Here is a 22,292-nt window from a genome sequence, read left to right as displayed (position 1 = left end):
AATTATCTCTTTTGAAGGTATGCTGCAAGATGAACAAAGACCTTCTTACAGAGAATGATAGTGGAACTATCTATCATACTTGTTGGAAGGGAGTAAAAGGAAGAATATAGTTTCTACATTCTCAGAAAAGGTTAAGCATAACACTGAGTTTGTGTGTATGTATATAAATTTGCCCTGAAAAACCAAAGGTTAAAGTGACGTTATAGTTCAGTAAAAGTCTCAGCTAAAACATAAATGTAAATGTATGTAAATGTAAATGTGTTGCAACTTATATGGCGCACGTATCACCCGAAGGTATCAAGGCGCTTGCTTAGGGAACCCGTCCTGGTATTCCCCTGTGAGATACCACAGCAGGGTATCCACAAGGTGAAAGCCAGGCATCCTGCCGCGAGGGGCCGTAGTGGAGATTAAGCAAGCTATTGCCCAGAATCGCAGAGTGTGACCCCGTGAGTCGAGTAGGCACCGGAGCGAGAATTGTCGAGTCTGTGGAATTTTTTGAGCCCGAGACCCGCCGAGGCGGGGAATCGAACCCTGGTCCACGACCGATCTCAGCTTCCGGGTCTGCCGCCTCTAACCACTGAGCCACGCTTCTCCACTATACTATACTACACTTTTAAAACATAACATTTTAAAAGCTAAAACCACTGAACTTCACCAGTTATAGTTAGCGGAAGTAACTATAACTTGTGCCCTCGTCATGCACAGTGTTTTCATCAATGTTGTAATTTCAACTATCAGTGATGTTATTAATGATGCTATAGAACATGTCATGAGTGATGTAATATATAAGGTCATAAGAAGTGCATGGCGACGGCGCGATTCATAGTTACAGTCCCCAATGGAGGAGAAGGGTGGGGACGCATACCTCCTCCAGCACATAAAAATGCTACGGGCCTCTGGGATGGGATCCCAGGACCCCTTTGATAAAGCTGCAGCACTTGGGGAGATTGGGCTTGGATGCAATTTAAACTTTGGGGAGGGGACCCCCTGCACCACAATCTTTAGCTATTTAAAAAAATGTTTAATATGCAGCAATCAGTGATGATGACTGTAGGACCATTGGTAAGAACACCAGGTGGTGGAAAGCAGTTACACAATGACTTTAACGTACGTGATAGTGCTAAATAACACCCCTCCCTTCTTTGTAAACCGGAAGGAAAGTTTGGAAAACCTAAAACAAAAACTGTGGTTTACTAGGTATGTAATAGAGTGGGCTACACCAGGGAGGTCTTTGATGATATTAACATGGTATGAAGGATTCCCTGGGTGGGAACTAGAATAAAGACATGCAAGGGTGACTGCGTTGTAATTCATTTTAGATCCCAAGTAAAGTGGAAACAATATTATCCTGACTGAGATGGCTAACCCCGAGTCAAAGTGAGATCAATGCAGTTCCACTTGGCTTCTTTTACAGACTGCATTACCAAAATAACCAACTAGGTACCCCACATACAAGTGTGATTACAAATCCAGTGCTGGTTGGTGACCCACAAAAATGTGAGTTGGCATAAAAAAAAAAAAACATGAATAAACATTTACATTATTAAATGGAAAAAAAAGTTTCACTTACCTTTTAAGGCTGCAGCACGTGCTCCGTGTTCTCCAGCGCCTCCAGACTCCTCCAGCGCAGGTCTCGCAGCTCCTTATCCAATCCAGACACTGCTCTCATGTTGCATGAGAGCAGTGTCTGGATTGACTGGAGCAGGCCGCTTTAGCGCTCCGAAGAGCATTGAACTCCTGTGCCTGCTCTCCAACCCAGCTGTCTATGACAGCTGGGTTGGAGAGGTTGAACTATGCATGTCTGTTTGGCCGTAATAATGTAGCCGGCCAAAACGACATGCTCAATTTACTCTGAAAGGGCCACTTGTCATTGCAGCCAATCAGCAGCAATGATGTACTGGCCCCGTCCTGACCTGTCTGTTCGGCAGAAAGTCAAAAACCTAAATGGTAATAAAATCCTTTTATTACCATATTATTTTTTCAGCTTTCTGCAGCATTGTGGGGAGGGGGGCAGCACTCTCTGCTCCCATGGAGGAACCACCACTGTACAAATCGTAGTGAAGAAAGGTATAATGTTCAGACGTCCAATCGATTTGCCCTATTGGGCTCAAGAGAACACATACAATGACTATCACTTTAGTTTTTGACCATTAGAGGTCCTCCAAGGGCACAGCTGAGGAAGTTCAGCCAAAACTTCCACAACCGGTCTAGATCAAGATTGTTTTTTTTAGGATAGGGTTTATTTGTCCAGTCTATATTGAGCACAGGAAAATTACTCCAGGGAAGGTAACAGTACAAATTTATTAAGACCAAGTGTTTGATACCAAACCCCATAGGTTTCAGCAAAGTCATCATGTAGCTGGGGAACTCGTAATGACCAGTGCCCAGTACATATACTTAAGATGGCTACCTTGTTCACACGTACTATCTAGAAATTGGACGAGACAGCACAGGGGCATATCTGCACATATGCCCTCATATGAAATATAATGGACCCTGCCTCAGGGCAACAACGCCTGCTGTTGGGGTGACAACATATATTACCTGTAGTGACTTTGCCATGGCACACAGTGAGTGTCACATGTCGTGTTTTCACTCATGGCTTGCACCATGAAACGCAGTCTTCAATGGCAGGCTGCATGCAATTTGTATGGAGGTTCCTAATGTAGCATAATACATGATGCAGCCCTTAGGGACCCTCTGCTACCTATGCCCAACGTTCCAGGGGTACCATTTACTAAGAACTTACAGCTGTGCCAAAGCGTGTGCCAATTGGGTTACAATTAGAACAGTTTACCTTGCTTTAGGGAAAGATCACTGGCTCTAGGGCCTGGTTTGCAGGGACCCAGTGCACATCAGTCGAAAAACATCAGTACAGGTGGCAAAAAGTGGGTGTGACCATGACAAAAAGGGGCACTTTCCTACACCCACTAAAGGTGGAACACATCTACTGAGAGTTCCTAGGAGGGAAACTGGGACAAAAGGAGCAAAACAGATTGTTTTGGCAGTAGCAAAAATATCATCTGAAGAAATGGCCCACTGGGCAAAGATGTTTCGATACATCTCCAGATGTATCCGCCATTTGTGGTCGTCGAGACAATGCCTGATGAGCTCCTCTGATCGCATGTTGAGAGAATCGGCCAGGTGACTGACTATCAAGACTATTACAAGATGGTCTAGCTAACACCAGAGCCACAGCACCTCCAGGTAGAATGCACAAGACATCACACCACCCTGCTTGTTACACACTTGGCAGAACCTCAACACACCTGTCGCTGATGAAAGGTAGGAAAGTTTGAGGACCGGCCAAATGGCACACAATTCAGGAGGTTGATGTGGGATTTCTGCTCCACCTCAGACAAGAGGTTTCTCATCTCCACCTCACCCCATTAAAGAGCAGAGTATGCATCAGTTACCAAAATGAGCTCAGCATGTGGCAAAGAAAAGTCTGTCATAAGTCAGATTGGCACTCATCATCCATCCAGTGCTAAAGATCCCGAGCTGCCTCAGAGACATGGATTTTGACTGTGCGAGAGTGTGTGGATAAGGGCGAGGAGGCCATGTTGGTTCTCCTCGACCTATCCGCCGCTTTCGATACTGTGTCCCACCAAATTCTCCTAGGCCGACTAGAGCAGATTGGACTGAGCGGCACTGCCTTAGCATGGGTCAGTTCTTTTCTTCTGGAACGTTCACAGAGGGTTCTTCTCAGACCCTTCAAATCTGGATGCAAACCACTCGAACGCGGAGTCCCACAAGGCTCAGCGCTAAGCCCTCTGTTTTTTAATGTCTACCTAGCCCCACTGGCCAGAGTGGTGGAGGCATGTGGAGTCAGAGTGATCTCATATGCTGATGATACTCAGCTGATATTCTCATTTAGAGATCACTCTGACTCCAGCCTCTCCAGCTTCCGCCATTGTCTGGGCGAAATCTGTGCGTGGATGTCCTCAAATCACCTACGGCTTAATACTGACAAGACTGAGGTCCTGTTTTTTAATCAAAAAATGACCATCCCACCCCCACTCTGGTGGCCTACGGTACTTAACCCCCCTCCAGTCCCGGTCCACTCTGCCCGCAATCTGGGGTTCACATTTGATGACACCCTTTCCTGTAGCCCTCAAATCAATAAGGTTACTGCGACCTGCTTTGGCAAACTAAAAATGATGAGAAAGATCTTCCCTTTTCTGCCAATGGAGGCTCGCAGAACCGTCACTCAGGCTTTAATCATTGCCCATCTGGATTACGCCAACAGTCTATATGCTGGGGCCCCTCTGTATCAAATTGAACGCCTGCAGGTGATACAGAATGCTGCGGCAAGACTGATTGGTAACATCCCATATAGACACTCTATCTCTGCGTTTCGTAAAGAACTCCACTGGCTTCCTATAGCCAGCCGTATCAAATTTAAAACGCTTGTTCTGGCCTATCGTGCTCTGAACGGCTCCGGCCCAGAATACTTAAGAAAAAGATTGAGACTGTCTTACTCAGTCAGAGACCTTCGCTCTAACAATCTGCGTCTCATGCTTGTGCCTAGATTTCGGCGCTCAAGAATGGGTGGCAGAGCCTTCGCTGTCTTAGCTGCCAAACACTGGAACAGCTTACCTATCGACCTGAGATTCGCTCCATCTGAAGCTCTGTTCCGTAGAGGCCTGAAAACTTGGCTATTCGCTTCTCTCTTCTCAGCAGATAATTTTAGCGCCGGGACACCCCCGTGGGGGGTAGCCGCGCGCTCTATAAAATCCATAAATAAATAAAAATAATAAATTTGTCTGAGATGCACCCCCACTGTTAAGCTCACTGAAGTTAAAGGTTCCACTGCACAGCTCTAATATGCCACTGAATATGGGTCACTAGAGGATGCACAAGTCATACCATTCCAATCCGCCACCTGGTGTCGTCTACATCTCTAACCACCTAGCAGAAGCCAAGAAGTACCAAAGGCAGAGCTGAGTGAGCAAAAGTGTACTAACGCATAAGTTATAGACAACAGTCTCCAATGGCGTAATGCTAATCAAAACAAAGGGGCAAATTGACGTTTGGCAAAGCAGTGGAATGTAGAGACTATTCTCATTGAACTTATTCATGCATCCTAAGCAATAAGCTTCCTTTGAAGGTATGACACCTTTGAAACTAGCCAAGTACAAATTGCAGCTGAACTCCCAAGTAGTGTTTCATCTATGAGTTATAGGTGTCAGGTTTTACTTGACCTGCATTTCCCACAAATAGGTAAGAATACTGCCTTGCTCTTAAAAAAACACTACTAGAATAAAGGCACATAAAGGATAAACCACACAACAACTTAATCATTTTCACCTGTGCCATCTTGGACATCCATGACAGAGGTAATGTCACCCACAAGTTAACCTACTTTGTCAAGGTAGGAATTACTGTGTCTCGATGAAACACATCAAGCAACTTTAGAGCAGGTATCTGAACAACAAAGCCTCCCACAACTTGGGCAAGACGAGCAGGAGAAATCCGTTTACCTCCTGTAGTAATCAAATCAGAAACAGAATTGTTTTTTCTCTGTTTATCTTTAATCCAGTGACAGATCCAAACAATTCTATTTAGGGCCGGACAGGGAGCAAAAAACAGCCCTGACAATTTTGTCAGACGAGCCCCCCGGGAGTGCAAGTGTAAAGCACTGTTGCTTTTGTTACTGGGGACCGATGTTGCAGCACCGCTGCAAAAATGGCCCCACCTCTGGAAAACCGGTACCTACCCTTCCAGCCTCCCGGGGAAATGCCCAAAGCCGGTTACGGCCAGTCCGGCATTGCTTCTATTATTTACAGCATTTTATCCTATGAATGCAGTGGGTCCCTGAGGTACAGCAGGAAGATGATGGCTTAGAAAGAGGGAGAATGTGTTCCTTGTTAGCAATCAACAGACAATACCCCTGTAAGGAAGTGAATACGATGTATGCAGAGGATACCACGGTTAGGACAATAAGCAGCAGCAAAGCAGACACAACACTATTGAGACTCATCCATAGTCCCAGTCACCTAAAATTACCAAGTTTGTCTAAACCAGGTACAGTGGTTTGACATACAGAAGTGCGATCCAACCAATATTTCTGTCACAACGTTTAAAGCAGCGCAATAACCTTGTCAAATGCCAAAGACGTGAAGACATGTCTGCAGAAAACCTCTACCATCACAAGCGCCAGCCGTTTTAGGCTCAACACAGTGTTTCAATGCACATAAAACTACACTGATCACCATAGATCAGGTCAGTGATAACTCGCTGTAAATACGTTGCCTGCAGCTTACTGAAAATCTCCGTACACGCATTGAGAACACAAAAGTGACAGTATCTTCTGAAGTCAGGAGGATCTTAACTGGGCATCAATTTCCCTCAGTCCTTTCAACACCTTTCATTGGACTCACAGAAAAGGATTTAAAAAAAGATTGAAAATAAAATGTTAATCTTTGCACATTTTAAGCTACCAACACCTACCTGAAATGTTTAGATTGATGGACAGTAGAGAAACAGCATGTCACCGTCAGTAGAAACAGGTTTGCTTCTGCACAGAACGTCTGCCTGGCTAAAGGAAACTTACTTTTTCTGTCCACAATTCTCAGCTCCACCTATAATAAATGTTCCGTGTGTATACTCATAATGATATATTTTTAAAAATCTTACAGAAAGAAAGCTTACACTTAGTGGAGGGACGAGATGAGAGAGGCTATCCCGCAGATAGGCGTAGTGCCGGAATGTGTGATCCGAGAACAAAGCTGGCATGGTTGGGCATGATTTGGCAGCATTGAATATGAGAACTAAAACAGCAATATCTGATACAAATTGAAAGTTAAGTTGTACAACAATACAAGATACCAATGATAAAATAAAAGTATTTCAACGTATTGTCTAGCAAAATGTATTTTAAAGCCATACTCCATTTACTAAATGTTTCACTATATCATGTTTCTGCACACTCATGGCATGTCTTCCTCACAGTCCAAGTGCTAGAAAACTTCTTGTCTAACAAATACTTGGGAGTTTTATGGGTGCTGGGTGCATGCATTCCTAGTGCCCTGCTCTCTCAGCACACTGGCTGGCTCAGATTCTACAATCCTCTTCCATCAGTCTACACCAAAGATATAAACATAGAGGGAGAAACATTGTCAGCGATTTTCTGGACCAAGAGGGATTTTAGGATGACGAGCATAAGAGTCACTAGCATTCATACCTTTTACTTAATGGAATATCTACTTTTTGCTACAGAAACACAGGAGGAATAAAAAGCATAAACATTTAGAAGGGAGTATGCGAACCATATAAGTATCTGACTAACCTGAGCTGATCAAGTTAAACATGAACTTCAGAACAAACATACGTAGTGCACTGCTGTCACAACCCATGCATGCAGCAGAAGGGGTACATCTGATTCACAAGGGTTATCAATGTTAACCAGCAGTATGCAGCCTCATGTGCCACGAAGCGGTTTTCCTTTATAGCCTGCCAGTGCTGCACTGTCATGATGTCACCAATAGAATGTTGATCCTGAAGCAAGGCGGTGCGTGCCCGAGGAGTTAAAGGAGCAGGTGTCCTAGAAGGGGCAAAGGTCAAGCGGTCAATGTGTTTTAGAGGGCTGTACTACGGTAGAACGCAGGTAAAGGCATTGTATGGCTGTGCCACGCATTTTTTACCACGCATGTTTTAACCATGAACATGCTTTTACAGCGCATGTCAATACCAGGCATTGTTTTCATTTATAAAAACAATGTATTTGTGGGGGGATACCCCCAACTTACCTTAAATCCGTTGTAAAGGCATGCACGTGGTAAAAATATGCGTGCTTAAAAATGCGTATTAAAGGCACAACGAGGTAAAAACCTCATCGTAAAGGCTGTTTCCCGTTTTAGAGGTAATATCGCCAGACATCATCACACAGTATAGCCCTTATGTAACTTATATTTAATAAATTGACCTCTTACATATTAGGTCAGACAAAGGCTCCAGGTTTTATGCAACTTCAAAAAAGTTTCTGTGAAACAAAACTCCTTTCTTCATCAAAGGTGCAGATGAAAGCAGGACCCCGAATTATGTATTAAATTGGATGAACCACCAGGATACATAATAGTGTACAGCACTCAATAACCAGAGTCATCTCTGTGAATGCCTACTGTGGTAAAATGAGTAAGGTGTGCAGAAATACTTTATAGGGTTGCACTGAAAAAAATAAGAGACATTGCAGGCATGTAGGGAACTCGGTCATGCATTTATTGTTTGGTTTAGCATGTGTTTCTGGACCGCAGTGCCCCTATCTGAGATGGGTAGGGTGGCCATCTCCAAAATGTTTGTTTTTCCCATTTTTTGTTTTTTTCATGAACTGGCTTGTGATATTACCGAGCAAGATATTTAGGAATTAAATCTAAATACATTTCTTTCAGACTTAGTCTGCGAGACCGATTGAAAGTTACACTTGTAAAATGTTAAAAGGCAGCTGCAATGATCACCAATGGGAAAGGCAGCCTTTCAATCGTGAAAAATTAAATGCACAGTATTTCACAATCAGGACATGTAAAACATACTACTACATGTCCTACCTTTCACATACACCGCACACTGCACATAGGACTACTTTGGGCCTACCTTAGAGGTGCCTTATACGTAGTGAGAGGGAAGGTTAGGGCCTGGCAAGGGGGTGCATTTCTGAGACACCTATGAAATGCTACTTGTGTGGGTAGAACAACCACTGCTGCAGGCCCACTAGAAGCATTTGATTTACAGGCCCTGGGTACACCTGTGCACATTACTAGGGACTTAGTAGTAAATCAAATATGCCAATCATGGAAAACCAATCCTAACACAATTTACAGTGGGAGCACTTGCGCTTTAGCACTGAATAGCAGTGAAACAGTGCGCAGAGACACTAAATCAGCAAAAATGATGTCCAGAATACCATCAAAACAGAGAGCAAAAAGACTGGGGAAACACGCCAAAAGATGGCAGGTCTAACATTTGTTTCTAACATAACAAGGTATTTAACCTTGCAAACAACTCTCAAATGTTAATACATGGAGCTGCCATTTTCTCTAGATCAAACAGTATACATTTTGCTGCAAATACTCAAGGACGGAAGCAGACTAAAATCTCAAATGGTGAAATACTCTCTTCTAATACGGATTTTCCAAATAAAGTTGAGATACAATTTCAAAGTCTACAAGGGTGGCAACAGTTAACTGTGCAAAGAAAGCACATTAATGTTTCAAAATTTGCTTAAGCAGGTGATACTTTAGTGCTTCTATTACCGTCAAAAACAATTCCAGTGTGTTTTACATTACATTTACCCATATATTTTACAGCATTTACTCCTGTATTTTTTATCTCGCTTTTGTCCTTTTCACTGGTCATCTGTTTTGTTTTGAAAACTGCGGTACACTCTCAGCACCAAATCATTCTTCCTCTTCTTTCTGCTTTATTTTCCACTCCATTTCTCAGACGCTCCCTCCCTTTCGCAAGAATGATGCGTTGGTCAACTTGACACAAATGAACAGCAAGTCCATGAACTTAAATATGTGCTGCTGAACCTATAATTCTGTCATGTGGACCAGGTGCTCTCATTGGGCGTGAGTAATGGCAGGGCACAGGTTAGAGGTTGACAAGAAGCAGAGATGAAGAGGACACTGAAAAGGGACAGACGTGGAAAGAGAGGACAGATTCTGCGTCTGATTAGATTGAGTAGAGAAGCAAAGGTACAAGCAAAGGAGGGTTTCAAATCTGGAGAGATAGAACCAGAAGTGTTAAGGCTAGGGCGCATAGACAAAAGAGAGGCACGAAGGACGGTGAGGATTCTATGGCCACACACAGTAAGATATGATTCAAGGGTTTGTAATATGTCTTATACGAAAACTACATCTCTTAAGCTGAATTACAGAAATATGAGGTATATGGGATAACAAAAACAGCCGCCATTAAAGCAATGCATCTAACCATGAAAAGCATGATGCATGTTTTACTTGATGGGGCCATGAAAACACTACAATTAAGGTGTGAACATTAGTTCCACAAATTTCCCTCTCTGCCTCAGACAGAATATATATTCATATGCTATCGATTCACAAGATAGCAATTGGTATGGTCCTACTTCGCGATTCTCAGATTTATCAACAGGCAGTAATTTATTTTTATTTCTTTATTTGCATTTTTTTAGGTAGTTGTAGTAATACAGCATATACAGGATTTGTTCCATATTGCAATGCCAACACATGGCCAGTAGTAGTTCCCAAATTATAGAACATGTGGCATGCGTTTGGTGCTTTGTAGCAGCTATTTAACAAGGAAAGACACGATAATAATATAATACTCTTGTATAACAGCTAATAGAGCGTTGTTGGCTTGGGATCACATCACAGGTACATCCCTGCCTCCATAATCAACAGCAGTAATGCTTAGTAACAAAAGGATACAGGCTGGGTCATCCATATCAGGCTCAGGGGTATCGAAAAACGGGTGAGTGCTCAGCAGCTCTGGAACTAAAGGGAGAACTAGAGTTGGGTGTCTGCTTCCAAGAAACTTAAGGCTCCTAAAAACAAAAAAGCAGGGAGCTCAATATTTCAGTGCAGTCCAGTCATGCAATGTCCAGCAACCTCTGTCAACAATCACGCATTGCTAATTTTGCTAAACAAATATAACTATAATCATCAAACAAATGAGCCCAAAAAAGTAAGTCAGACTGGTCTTCAAACGGTATCTGTGAATTTATGAACAATCAACCACAGTATTACTTCTTTGAAAAGTAAATACAATCCAGAATGGGCGGGATAAGTTGTTTGGTGTTGGCAAAACACACATACATTCTATTTGTTTTTCTGTTGCATTTTAAACATAGTCACATTCAGAACATCTATCAAGCTCGTTTCCGCCCAACTGCAAGAATGAGTTTATGGTGGGTCCTGGGATTGAGATACTGGCACACAGACTAAACAACACTTCAGATAGTGCATAACAGAATTTTAAGCCAAATCAACATGCTTCACTCTTTAGCTAGAGACCAAGGGTCTGATGTATTAATTCACATTTGCAAACCTGTTATCCTCGGCATACTTGCTTCCTTCACCAAACCGTCAGAGATGCATCTGAGGAGATGGTCACTGGGTGATGTGGATTTGTAAACGCATATTACATGAAAAAACTATTCTATCCAGTCCCCAAAGTTGTGGCCACTCCTTGTGTACCGACTGTCCTCTGTCTCTTGAGCAGTCTGCCACTGAGAACTAAACCAATGCATAACTAGATCATCCCCAACAATGTAATCGCATCTGACTGGTCAGAATTCTATTTCAGGTAAAGGGGAACTTTCTTCTACAAAGATAGTATGGTCTCTTGTGCATAAAATGCCACCACCTTCTGAGTGCCCAGAAAGGTCTTTTTCGGACTGGAAATAAAAGATGTCTTTTACAATCCATGTAAATCCCTGATGATATTAGCACCTACCCTAGAAAAGCATTACGATTGCATCAGATGTGAAACAGTAGAACTGCAAGCTAATACTGCTGAAATGTGGTTATTTCATGTGCGTCCAAAGCACAGGTAAAAGAAAGTGCTAATTTTTTCAGATATGCTGTTGCCATAAATCCACCTTCCATGATTAAGTATGTAGTCTTGTAAAGCAGCCCTGTTACATACTTGTGCTGTGATCAATCTCCATCTATTTAGAAATCAAAAGTCTAAAATAGTGCCCATGTCCTGTGTTTCTTTAGTGTAGGAAAGTGCCATTTTTAGTATTAAACCTGTTTTTATTGAGGAACAGCAGCAGTGATACAACCGTTAAGTGCCTACAACCCTGTGGGCCGGCGTGGTGCGCAATAGATATAACAGGATAGATATAACAGAATCGTGCCACTAGCCAACAACTATGCAGGTATAGCATATTTAACACAGCTTGCCGCCTACAACCCAGTCGGGCCGCGTGATTTTCAATGTGTTCACCTGCTAATCAGCTTTAACTATGCCTCGCAACTTTCATAAGAAGTAATATGGAAAAAGACATTTACAAATAAATCTTGGATTTTTTTTAAAGACTACACTTGCTTTATTGAATTTTTGGAAAAGCGATTCCAACGCTTCAGGAGTGCTTCAGATTTCAACCCTTCCCGAGGAAGGGTTTTCTGCTGAGGTATTACCCCTGCACATCTACGAACTGGAGGCACCCTACCCACCTTTACCTTTGGAAGAAGATTGACCTGATTTCTCACCCAGGAGCGCGACTGTTCCCTTGCTCAATTGTTTAACATATACATGATGGGCAGTAATGTGACTCTCAACAAAACTGAAAAACTCAATAAAATATGTGTTAAAAAAACAACAAAAAACAGAAAGAGCTATAAAAATCAAAACAGGCCATGCTATAGCCTCAAAACATGATAAACAAAAGGAGCTGTAACACAAAAACATTAACCTACAAACACAAGCACTAGAACAGAGACTATCAATCAAGGAATCAGGAATTATTTATTAAGCCACATTGGTCATACTTCCATATTTACTTAAACGACAAATGTTTACTCTTGTTTGAATGTCCAATGGGTTTTAGCCAGTTACACTACAATACAGTCAGTTGGAACCATTTGCATTGTACAACAGCTTAAACGACTGCACTCTTGTAGTTATTTAGCTTTATAAATAATTTTTTTAACTCCCCTGCCTGTCAATCTGCACAGCTATTTGCCTAGCACACAATTGACAGTAATGAGAATCGCCCAAAATAAAACAAATGTTCCATATCTATCCATATTTAAAATTAAACACAGACAGGAAATTTGATGATTTTCACTCTGTATTCATCTGTAAACATCAGTAAAAAACAACACCTGAAAACCATAAATACAATCCACCTCTCCTGATACACCAGTACTGAAAGATAATACATTCTCAACCACCTCCAAGTGGTAATATGAGATGAATGGAGGGGAACGTCCATGTTGCCGCTTTTCCAATTTCTGACATAGTTCCACCTTCACATGCACATCCAAGTATCACTCTAACAATTATGGTTAATGCGATCTCAAACTTGATGAATGGCCTACTGCTTCACAACAGGTTTAACCCCTCTTATGTCTCAGACTGTGGATTGTGGAAAAATTATGGCAGGACCACTCTCATTCCATGTTAAAAGAAAAGCTGACATTAGGGAGGAAGCACAGCCTAACAATTAGGACAGAATGATCTGGAAATGCCCTCAAGTGTAGGGGATTACATTCGAGGGATGCAAACATCCCCAAACCATTTTAGAGCAGTTACAGCCCCAAGGAAGAATACTTTAGGTGTGAGGAATTTTATGAGAAATCTAGTAGAGATCTTAAGGGAAAGATCCCTAGTAGCAGAGTGGGTCATTTTGACATGTGGAAAATGATGAAAGTCTAAGGTTCTATCACAAGCCTTGCTACAAGAAGACGGGGCAAGGCTGAGCACTGGGGCCAGCACATACTGCTCTGGAAGGTTGGAATCACGGGACACGATAATACGTCATTTCTAAGCCAGGAGTGTAATTATGAGGAAATAGCAATCAATCCTTTGTGCAAGTGTGCCACCATTACTGCTAAACCATTTTCAAATATTATCAATGTGGACAGCTAAGTGGAGAGGTCATCAGTGATGGTATTTAACATGCTATGACTGATGTAATATGCAAGGTCATAATCAGTGATTGGCGGGGCACAAGTTATATTTAGCTCAGTACACTATAATTGGTGAATTTCAGTGTTTCCTTGGTTTTTAAGTGTTAGGTTTTCTGTTATTTTAACACCTAACTAGATCTTACCTTTAACCTTTGCATTTTCCAGTGAATGTCTGAGTATTTTTTCTTTTACGTAAAATAGGATCTTATTCCCATACCAAACTATAACCTCACTTTAACCTTTGAGTCCTTAAGTGAAAATATATATATATAAATCACTAACTTTATTAAATACTGTGAAAATAAAAAACATAACTCTCACTAAATGACGTTCATTAAAAGAAGTTTCCACATGTCAGATCACCACTAATCAGTCTCTGTCCACATGGACATAATACTGCATTAAGTCAGGTGTTGGGTGCAACATCTTCTGTGTTTCTGATTTTAGAGAACAATAAACAGATGAACTGACACCAGATGTTAAGAAAGTGCCCGTGTTTAACTCCATTGGTCTTACTAAAAACAATGAACTTTCACAACTGAAACTTAATAGTATTGTTTACTTCCATATGGAGTCACGGTCAGTAGGATACTTGGTGAGGTTTTTCAAGAGGTCCACAAGAGCCAGATGAATACATTCTTTGGTGGCAACATTTGTGTAGCACAGCAGCTCGTGAAGGGCCTCTCGAATATCTCGGGAAGAATCCTGAAAAAAGAGACATCAAAATCACCAATTTTGACAACGAACTCCATAAAATTGCACTTGTTAGTTATTTGTCTTACTTTGGCTCCACAACACCGAGACACTTAAGTGACAAACATTTGCACTATAAAAGGAATTTTCATCAAGTAACAGTGTGTGAGGGTTTGGCTTTGATATGGGACCAAATTAAATAATAGAGGAGAACACGACTTATTTGACCTCCGGTGCCTCAAACATGAATCATTAAGACGGTGGGGAACGTATCCCATGAAATGAGTTTCCCCACAAATACATGTATTTGCTATTTAAACTGGGCAATTTACTCAGGTTGTGTATACATATTTCTTGTACAGCAAACATACAATGCTGACATTGGAACTAGATTCTTCCAAAGTGCTGAAAGATGGCCACAGGCCAACACCAAGATACACATAAGCAGACAGTAAAGACTCCTTGGCCAAATACTGCTTTAAACCAGCCTCAAAATGTTCACGCAGGGATGCACATTGAATGTTGAAAGTAATATCAAATGTTAAATACACAATCCAGGTAATCACCTCCAGATCCTGACTAGTTTTGTGATGCATTTAACAGTGTGGAATACAAACAAAACTGTAATGTGAAACATCGCAGCTCATGTTTCCTTTGTCCAGAATTTTGAGGGTTTCCAAAGCAGGAACCGTGCACGAGTACAGAAAGATATTTTAACAGAATATCGAGTTTTAAATATTGCGATAGTATTTCAAAATGATTACTACTAATATTGTGGGACAGAATATTTTGGGCATGAATATTTTTTGGGGAGTATACAATATTGTTTTCAAGAATTTTGTTGGTTTCACTACTGTTGCCCTTAAGATTGTGGAAAAAAAAAATATATTATATTTTTTTTTTTTTCAGAACAGATTTTATTTCGTTGATAAAGCATTACAAATAGGACACCGTCCCCCATGTATCAAGGGTCCAGTGAGCAAATAAGACAATCAACACATAATAGCATTGCAATCAACATTTTGGGATGAAAGGATCCCCACCAACTCCCCTCCCCCCACACTCTCCCTGGCCCTTCCCTCCCAGAACCACCCCCCCCGGCACAGTGTTCATACGGTTCAAAGTAAGAGTTCTTGGAATCACTAGCAGTGTATAGCCCTTTTCACCCAGAATCAACCCGCAAGTGTTCTACATCAGAGTCACGTTGCATTGGCGGTTCCAGCCAGAGCCCTCTATATTCTGCCCAACGCTTCCATATTTTAAAGTGTTTACGAGGGCAGCCTCTGGCTTCAAAGACCGGACGTTCCAGTCCCATGGTAAAGTCCAATCCTCTCTTCCACACCTCTAGTAAGGGAGCCCTGGGATCTTTCCAGGCTCGAGCTACATCTCTTTTGGCCACCGTGAGGCCCAGAAGCAGTAGATGGCGTTTATAAATATTCCCACCAACTTGTTCCATTGCGTGAAGGAGGCCCAGCTTCGGGGAGCGGGGGAGGTCCCAGCCCAGCACCTCAGATAGGCAATCCCACACACCTGTCCAGAACCGTGTCAGCCTCACACACGACCATACTGTATGTAGAAACGTGCCCACTGTGCTACCACATCGCAGGCACTCAGGGGAGGCAATCAGACCAGCTCGCCATAAACGTTCTCTGGTATAATATGCACGATGCAAATATTTAAACTGAATGAATCGCAATCGCACTGCCACAGCCGCCCCTCGTGGAGCCTCTAAGGCCTCCCTCCAGTCCTCCTCCTCCAAGGCACCTATATCTTCCTCCCACACTTTACGTAGCTTATCTAGTGAAGAAGAACAGTGCGTGACTAGTGTTTGGTATATAGTGGAGATTTTCTTATTACCCAATTCCCCCATAAACACCTTGGCCTCAAGGGGGCTAAATTCGGGTAGCGTGTCTAAGCCTATTAAAGAGGGGGACAAGGCATGGCGGAACTGTAAATATTTATAAAATTGGGTCTGTGGCATATCATATTCATCTTTCAGAATCTGGAACGATTTGAGGGTCTTGCCGTTCATAACGTGGCCCAACGTCGAGATGCCAATGTCATCCCAGCCTCGGAACCCCTGGAGAGCCGCTAGCTCCGGTAGACGGCCATTGTGCCACAATGGCGTTTCCTTTGTTAAGAGATTCCACCATCCCATACGGCGTAGGGTTCCACGCCACACTCGGAAAACCACTTGGGTAACCATTGGGAGTTTTTTCCGTTTGCCTGCCGAGTAAAGGATGGTATGTAGCGTGTCGGGGTCCATCAGGTACCTTTCAAGGGCGTAAGCCGGGTCGCCCCGGTCCCCATACCACCAGTCATTTAGTACAAGAAGGTGGGACGCCTGGTAATAGGATAGGATGTCCGAAGTCGCCAGATCTCCACAGTACGTGGAGAGGAAACAGGTGCGGAGTGCCACTCTGGCCGCCCCGCCAGCCCAGAGAAACTGACAATCCAGTTGGCGGTGTCCACTAGGAAGCTTCAGGATGTTATGTATCGTCATGGCCCCGGAGCCGGTGCCTCCGCTGCGTCGTCACCCCCCGTCGCGCCGTCTTAGGGAGGTCGGTTCTTCTGAGAGCGTGCCCTCCAGTTGCTTCTGCTACGTGATCTCCTGGGAGTCCTCGGGGGTCCCGTCGTAGAGGAGGAGTCGGAGTTGCGTCTCGGGGGGGTATGCACCTTAACTCTGACCGTCTCATCTGTCCATGCAAAGACCTCCTCCGGAGTGTTGAAGAACTGTGTCCTGGACTGAAACACTACACGCAGGCGGGCTGGATAGAGCAGGGCGTATTGGATTTTAAGTTCTCGTAGCCGCGCCTTCGCTGCAGTGAAGGACTGCCATTGTTGCTGCACCAGTTTCGTGTAATCCGGAAAGATCAGGACTCTGTGGTTCTCATACATCAGGGGCTCCTTGGCTCGTGCCTGACGGAGGATAGTGTTGCGGTCATGATAGTTAAGCAGTTTGGCGATGACCGGACGGGGGCGAGCTCCCAATGGCGGTTTCGGGAGAAGCGCGCGATGCGCCCGTTCAATTATGAAGCACCGTGAAAGGGAGTCCGGGGGGAGCCACTCCTCCAGCCATTGTGTCAGGAATGTCTCCATGTTGCCTTTCTCGCAGTCTTCCGGCAGACCCACGAATCGCAGGTTATTTCTCCGGGCCCGTCCTTCCGTGTCCTCAGCCCTGAGCGCAAGGCCCTTCTGTAGCCCCTCCAGAGTAGCCACCTTCTTCTTAAGAATTACCACATCGTCCTCCACTTCCGTGATTCTGGTTTCAGTTTCCGTTATTCTGGCCACAGCATTACGTAGGTCTTGGCGGAGCAGCGTAACATCGGCCCCGACAGCCCCAATTTTGGCGTCAAGCATGTCTCTTGACTGCGTTATTGCCGCCATTAGGGCCGCATTGTCCGGGCTAGGTCCTGGGCCAGGCTGGCTCCCGGACGCCCCGGCGCCACCGCTCGGCCCTGTAAACTTGTCGATGGGCCCTGCTTCGTAGTACCTCCACTGTTGCCACCCCGCGTCATGTTGGGCAGCGGGTTCGGAGTCCAAGGACCCTCCGGTCACTGGTAGTCGTCCCTCCGGCTAGGAACACCCGTGAGCTTATCCTCGCCTCGTCTTGACCTCAGGGGGGAAAAGTGAGACGTGTGCAAGGGTATCTGTGCAGCTATTTGTGGAGCCGTCCTCCTGCAGTGCACCACAACCCCCTGCAGCAGCCACAGGAGTATGCCCCCAACACAGATCGCAGGTTCAGGAAGATGAGACCCCCGATGAGGCCCTGCACCACAAGACCGCCGAGAGCCTCGGCCAACAGGGGGGGAATCCGGCCGGTAGAAGGTGACTGAGGTCTGGTAGTAGCACGACGTCAGCCTTGATCAGCAGCCCACTCCAGGCCGGGCAGGCCCTCAGTCCGTCTACCTCAATCGCTGTCACGCATACCACCGCTAGGGGGGGAGGGGAGAGGGGGGGGGGGAGTCTGCAAGAAAGGGCGCCCCCGGGAGAAGGGGCGAAGGCAGTAGCCCCCTAGTACTCCGGGGACCCCTGGCCCCCGCGGTCCGACCTGGCCGCCGAGTGGGTTCGGCCTGTGGCAATGGGTGTCTCCCCCCTCCTCAGTGGCGCCCGTCTCCCCCCGACAGCTTACCCCACAATCTTCAGCGGTCCAGCTCCAGGCTGCCTCTGCGGTGTCTCCGGAGCCCTCGATTCCTCCGACCTCAGGAAAGGAGCAGTATATCCGGGCAGCCGGCCCAGGTCTCGCGGCCGACCCCGATGCCGTCGCACTTCCGGCCGGACCTCCCGAAACTCGAGGTCCCGGCTTTAGCTCGCCGCGCAGGCCCCACTTCATCAGGCTCCCAGCGTCGGATTGTAGACCCCGTGTGTGCCCAAATCGCAACCGGAGCAGCCTCTCCACCACCGGCAGTGAAGCGTCCGGTCTGGGAGTCCGCGGGTCGGGGAGATGCAGGATAATTTGCGCGGATGATGCACAGGCGGGACGGAGCTCCCTCAAGCCGCGTCCGCCATGCTTGCCGCCTTGGCCACGCCCCCCCAAATATATATTATTTTAAAACACATTTTATTGGATTTTCATGGCACGAAAGGGGCCGAAGCCCACTATATATATTATAGAAACACCTCAAATCAAAAGTACCAATAATTAATTACAACCCCGTAACCTGCAAAACCTACAGGCTAAACTACTGAAACATGACACAGGCAACCACAGACCTCATATGCTGACGATAGTGTTATGTGACTTGAGAAATATCGTGATCAGGTAGACGTATTATTGAAATCCTATAGAGGGTCTGTTTGTGATAGAGGGGGTAAATCTATGCCCCAGTATGTTGCCCAGCGGGACCATACTTGTATATGTTTCCGAGGACAACCTCGGGCCTGGAAAACCGCAATCTCTTCTTCCATGCATTTGTCCATAGCCTTCTTCCGCCCATCTATGACTGGGGGAGATGTCCCCTTACAGGTTTGGGCAATGTCGTGTTTTGCAAGTGTGATACCCAGGAAGGGTAAATGTTGTTTATAGTGGTTCCCGCCAATCCCTTCTGTACTGTGCAGCAGGAACATCCTAGGGTCAAATGGAAGATCCCATGATAAGACCTAGCCCAAGCAGGACACAACTTTACACCAGAATGGCTGCAGTGTGCCACACCTCCAAACCGTATGTAGGAAAGTGCCCTCCGCCTCCCAGCATCTGAGGCTTTTAGGGGACTGGATGACCCATATCTTCCATAGGCAAGATCGTGCGAACTATATACGGTGGAGGTATTTAAATTGGATGAGAAAATAACGTGTAGACACTGTAGCACCGCGGTAGCTGGAGAGGGCCTCCGACCAGACATCATCCGTCATGTCAGATAAGTCCTCTTCCCATGCCTCCCGGGTCTTATGTAATGTAGTGCGGGTGGTTAATGTTTGGTAAATCTGACAAATCTTGTGTGCTCCTAGGTCTCCCATTAGTAGGTGAACTTCGAAGGGGATGAAATTCTGGCAGGGTATTGATCGAGTGGATCAGGGGTGTTGGGCGTGCCTCAACTGAATACACTTGTAAAACTGCGTCCGAACCAGCTGGAAGTCTGTTTGTAATTGCTTGAACGATTTAAGAGTAGTACCCTGTATGACATCTCCTTGAGTGGAAATGCCCAATAAGGAGTAGTTTCTGTCCTGTAACTCCAGTTCTGTAGTAGGGGTATCTCTGTTATAGTTATAATCTAGTGAATAGTCCCGCCCATGTGCGTGGACCCCGGAGCAATCAAAAATAATCTCTTACAGTGTCAAAAAATGCAGAAATGCATAGACACTTAAGAGAACATTTTAAAGACAGATAATGCAGCCTAAAAAGGCTACACTGTCCAGTACTTCAACTAGAAATTCCACCATAAAATCCACAAAACAGCAAAAGCCTGTACAGATTTCCATTGCTTCAATAGCAAAACTCCCTCAGGAATGATAGAGAGAAGAACCTGGACAGACAAGCCCCATAGGCTGCCATTATGTGGCTCAAAACAGGATACTGTGCCTTTAAGAGAATCTTCCAGAACCTTCTCCCAGTATCCCAGAATGCATAGCAGGTCCAACTTACTTTCAGTTCTTTTTGAAGGCATAACACGCCAGACCTGTAGCATTCCTCAAAGGAATATGTCTCTCTCCACCGGGGAGGAGGGAGGGCGCTTATGACTATAACAGAGATACCCCTACTACAGAACTGGAGTTACAGGACAGAAACTACTCATTCTGTAGTAGGGGATCTCTGTGTATAGTCATAATCTAGTGAATAGAATGGCAAGCCCATCCCCACACCAAAGCGGCGGTGGAGAAAAGAGAATCAACACCACTATTGTGCGAACAGATTTCGCAGCGAAGCCTGTCCAACCTGAGCATCTGCCCTAGCATCAGTATCCAGGCAGTAATGCTTAGCAAAGGTATGAACCGACTTCCAAGTGGCCGCCTTTCAGTTCTCTGCAATCGGAACATTACGGAGCAACGCTGTCGTGGCAGCCTTGCCCCTGGTGGAATGAGCCTTAGGCTTACCTCCTAAGGTCTTATTAGCTTTTTGGTAACACAGCTGTATGCAGGACACAATCCACCTAGAGATAGACTGCTTAGAGGTCGCAAGACCCGTCCTGACTGATCCATAATTGATGAACAATTGGTCTGACCTACGAATATCTCTGGTTTTATCCAGATAGAATTTCAGCACCCTCCTAACATCCAGGGAATGCAAAGACCTTTCCGCTGGAGATGAAGGATTCTGAAAGAACGTAGGTAAAGTGATAGTCTGATTGATATGAAAATCAGAAACAACCTTGGGAAGAAACTTAGGGTGAGTACGCATAACAACCTTAGCAGCATGAAATACAGTATAAGGTTCTTGGCAACACAACGCCTGAATTTCACTCACCCTGCGGGCCGATGTAATGGCCACGAGGAACGCCGCCTTCCAGGACAGGTGCTGCAACGAAGCCTTATGAATAGGTTCAAAAGGCTCCTTCATCAACCTGGACAGCACCACATTCAAGTCCCATGAAGGCGAAGGAAGCCTGACAGGAGGGAACACTTTCTTCAAGCCTTCCAGAAAATCTTTGATCACAGGGATCTGGAAGAAGGAAGTCTGTGAAGGGCATTTCCTGTAGGCAGTCAAAGCAGCCAGATGAACCTTAATGGAATGGACATTAAGGCCAGACTGCGCCAGCTGAAGTAGATATGGAAGGATGACATCCTCCTTGCATGTTGTAGGGTCAAAGTTCTTGGACTTGCACCAGATGCAAAATCTCTTCCACTTGTAAGCATAGGAAGTCCTAGTGGAAGGTCGCTTAGCCTCCTTCAGTATGTCCATGCAATCCTCTGGGAGATTCAGATGGCCATATTGCACTATTTCAGGAGCCATGCCGCCAAACTCAAAGACGAAAGGTTGGGGTGCAACATCCGCCCCCCGAACTTCGTGAGAAGGTCCGGCCTGCACGGCAGCTTCATGTGAGGAAGGAGAGACCGGTGAAGCAGGTCCGTGAACCACCACTGTCTGGGCCATTCCGGGGCAATCAGAATCATCCTCGCCCTGGATTGGGACAGCTTGATGAGAACCGTAGGAATCAGGGGAATGGGTGGAAAAGTGTACAGAAAGCTGTTCGACCAGTTGATCCATAACGCGTTCCCCAGCGTCCCCGGCTGGTAGTACCTGGAGGCGAAGCCTCGGCATTTGCTGTTTTCGGCGGTGGCGAACAGATCTACGTCTGGAGTTCCCCACCTTGCGAAGACTTCTCCTAGTACTTCGTCGTTTATGACCCATTCGTGGTTTTCCTGAATCAGTCTGCTCAGCTCGTCTGCCTGAACATTCTGCACACCTGGCAGATGAGTGGCCGTTATCGAGAGTCCTCGAGCCAGAAGCCAATGCCAGATCGCCTGCGCCTCCTGAGACAGAGTGCGCGATCTCGAGCCCCCCTGCTTGTTGAGGTAATACATCGTGGTCGTATTGTCCGTTTG

At 45.2% G+C, this 22,292-nt stretch overlaps 1 protein-coding gene across 1 annotated transcript in view; it reads right to left on the bottom strand.

The window, feature by feature from the left end:
• Positions 1-22,292, bottom strand: part of INTS4 (integrator complex subunit 4) — a 297,022-nt gene that overhangs the window by 111,243 nt on the left and 163,487 nt on the right. Inside the window, exons 12-14 of the mRNA XM_078658501.1 lie at positions 14,182-14,324; positions 10,410-10,525; positions 6,655-6,788 (exon numbers count right to left, since the gene is read on the bottom strand). Coding sequence (XP_078514627.1) covers positions 6,655-6,788; positions 10,410-10,525; positions 14,182-14,324 — 393 coding nt within the window. The remainder of the gene's footprint in view (positions 1-6,654; positions 6,789-10,409; positions 10,526-14,181; positions 14,325-22,292) is intronic.

The sequence above is a fragment of the Lissotriton helveticus genome, chromosome 8 (genome assembly GCF_964261635.1).
Source record: "Lissotriton helveticus chromosome 8, aLisHel1.1, whole genome shotgun sequence".
In the NCBI taxonomy this organism is placed as follows: Eukaryota; Metazoa; Chordata; class Amphibia; order Caudata; family Salamandridae; genus Lissotriton; species Lissotriton helveticus.
Note: the sequence above shows the minus strand (reverse complement) of the source record. Positions and strands in the feature narration are given on the sequence as shown.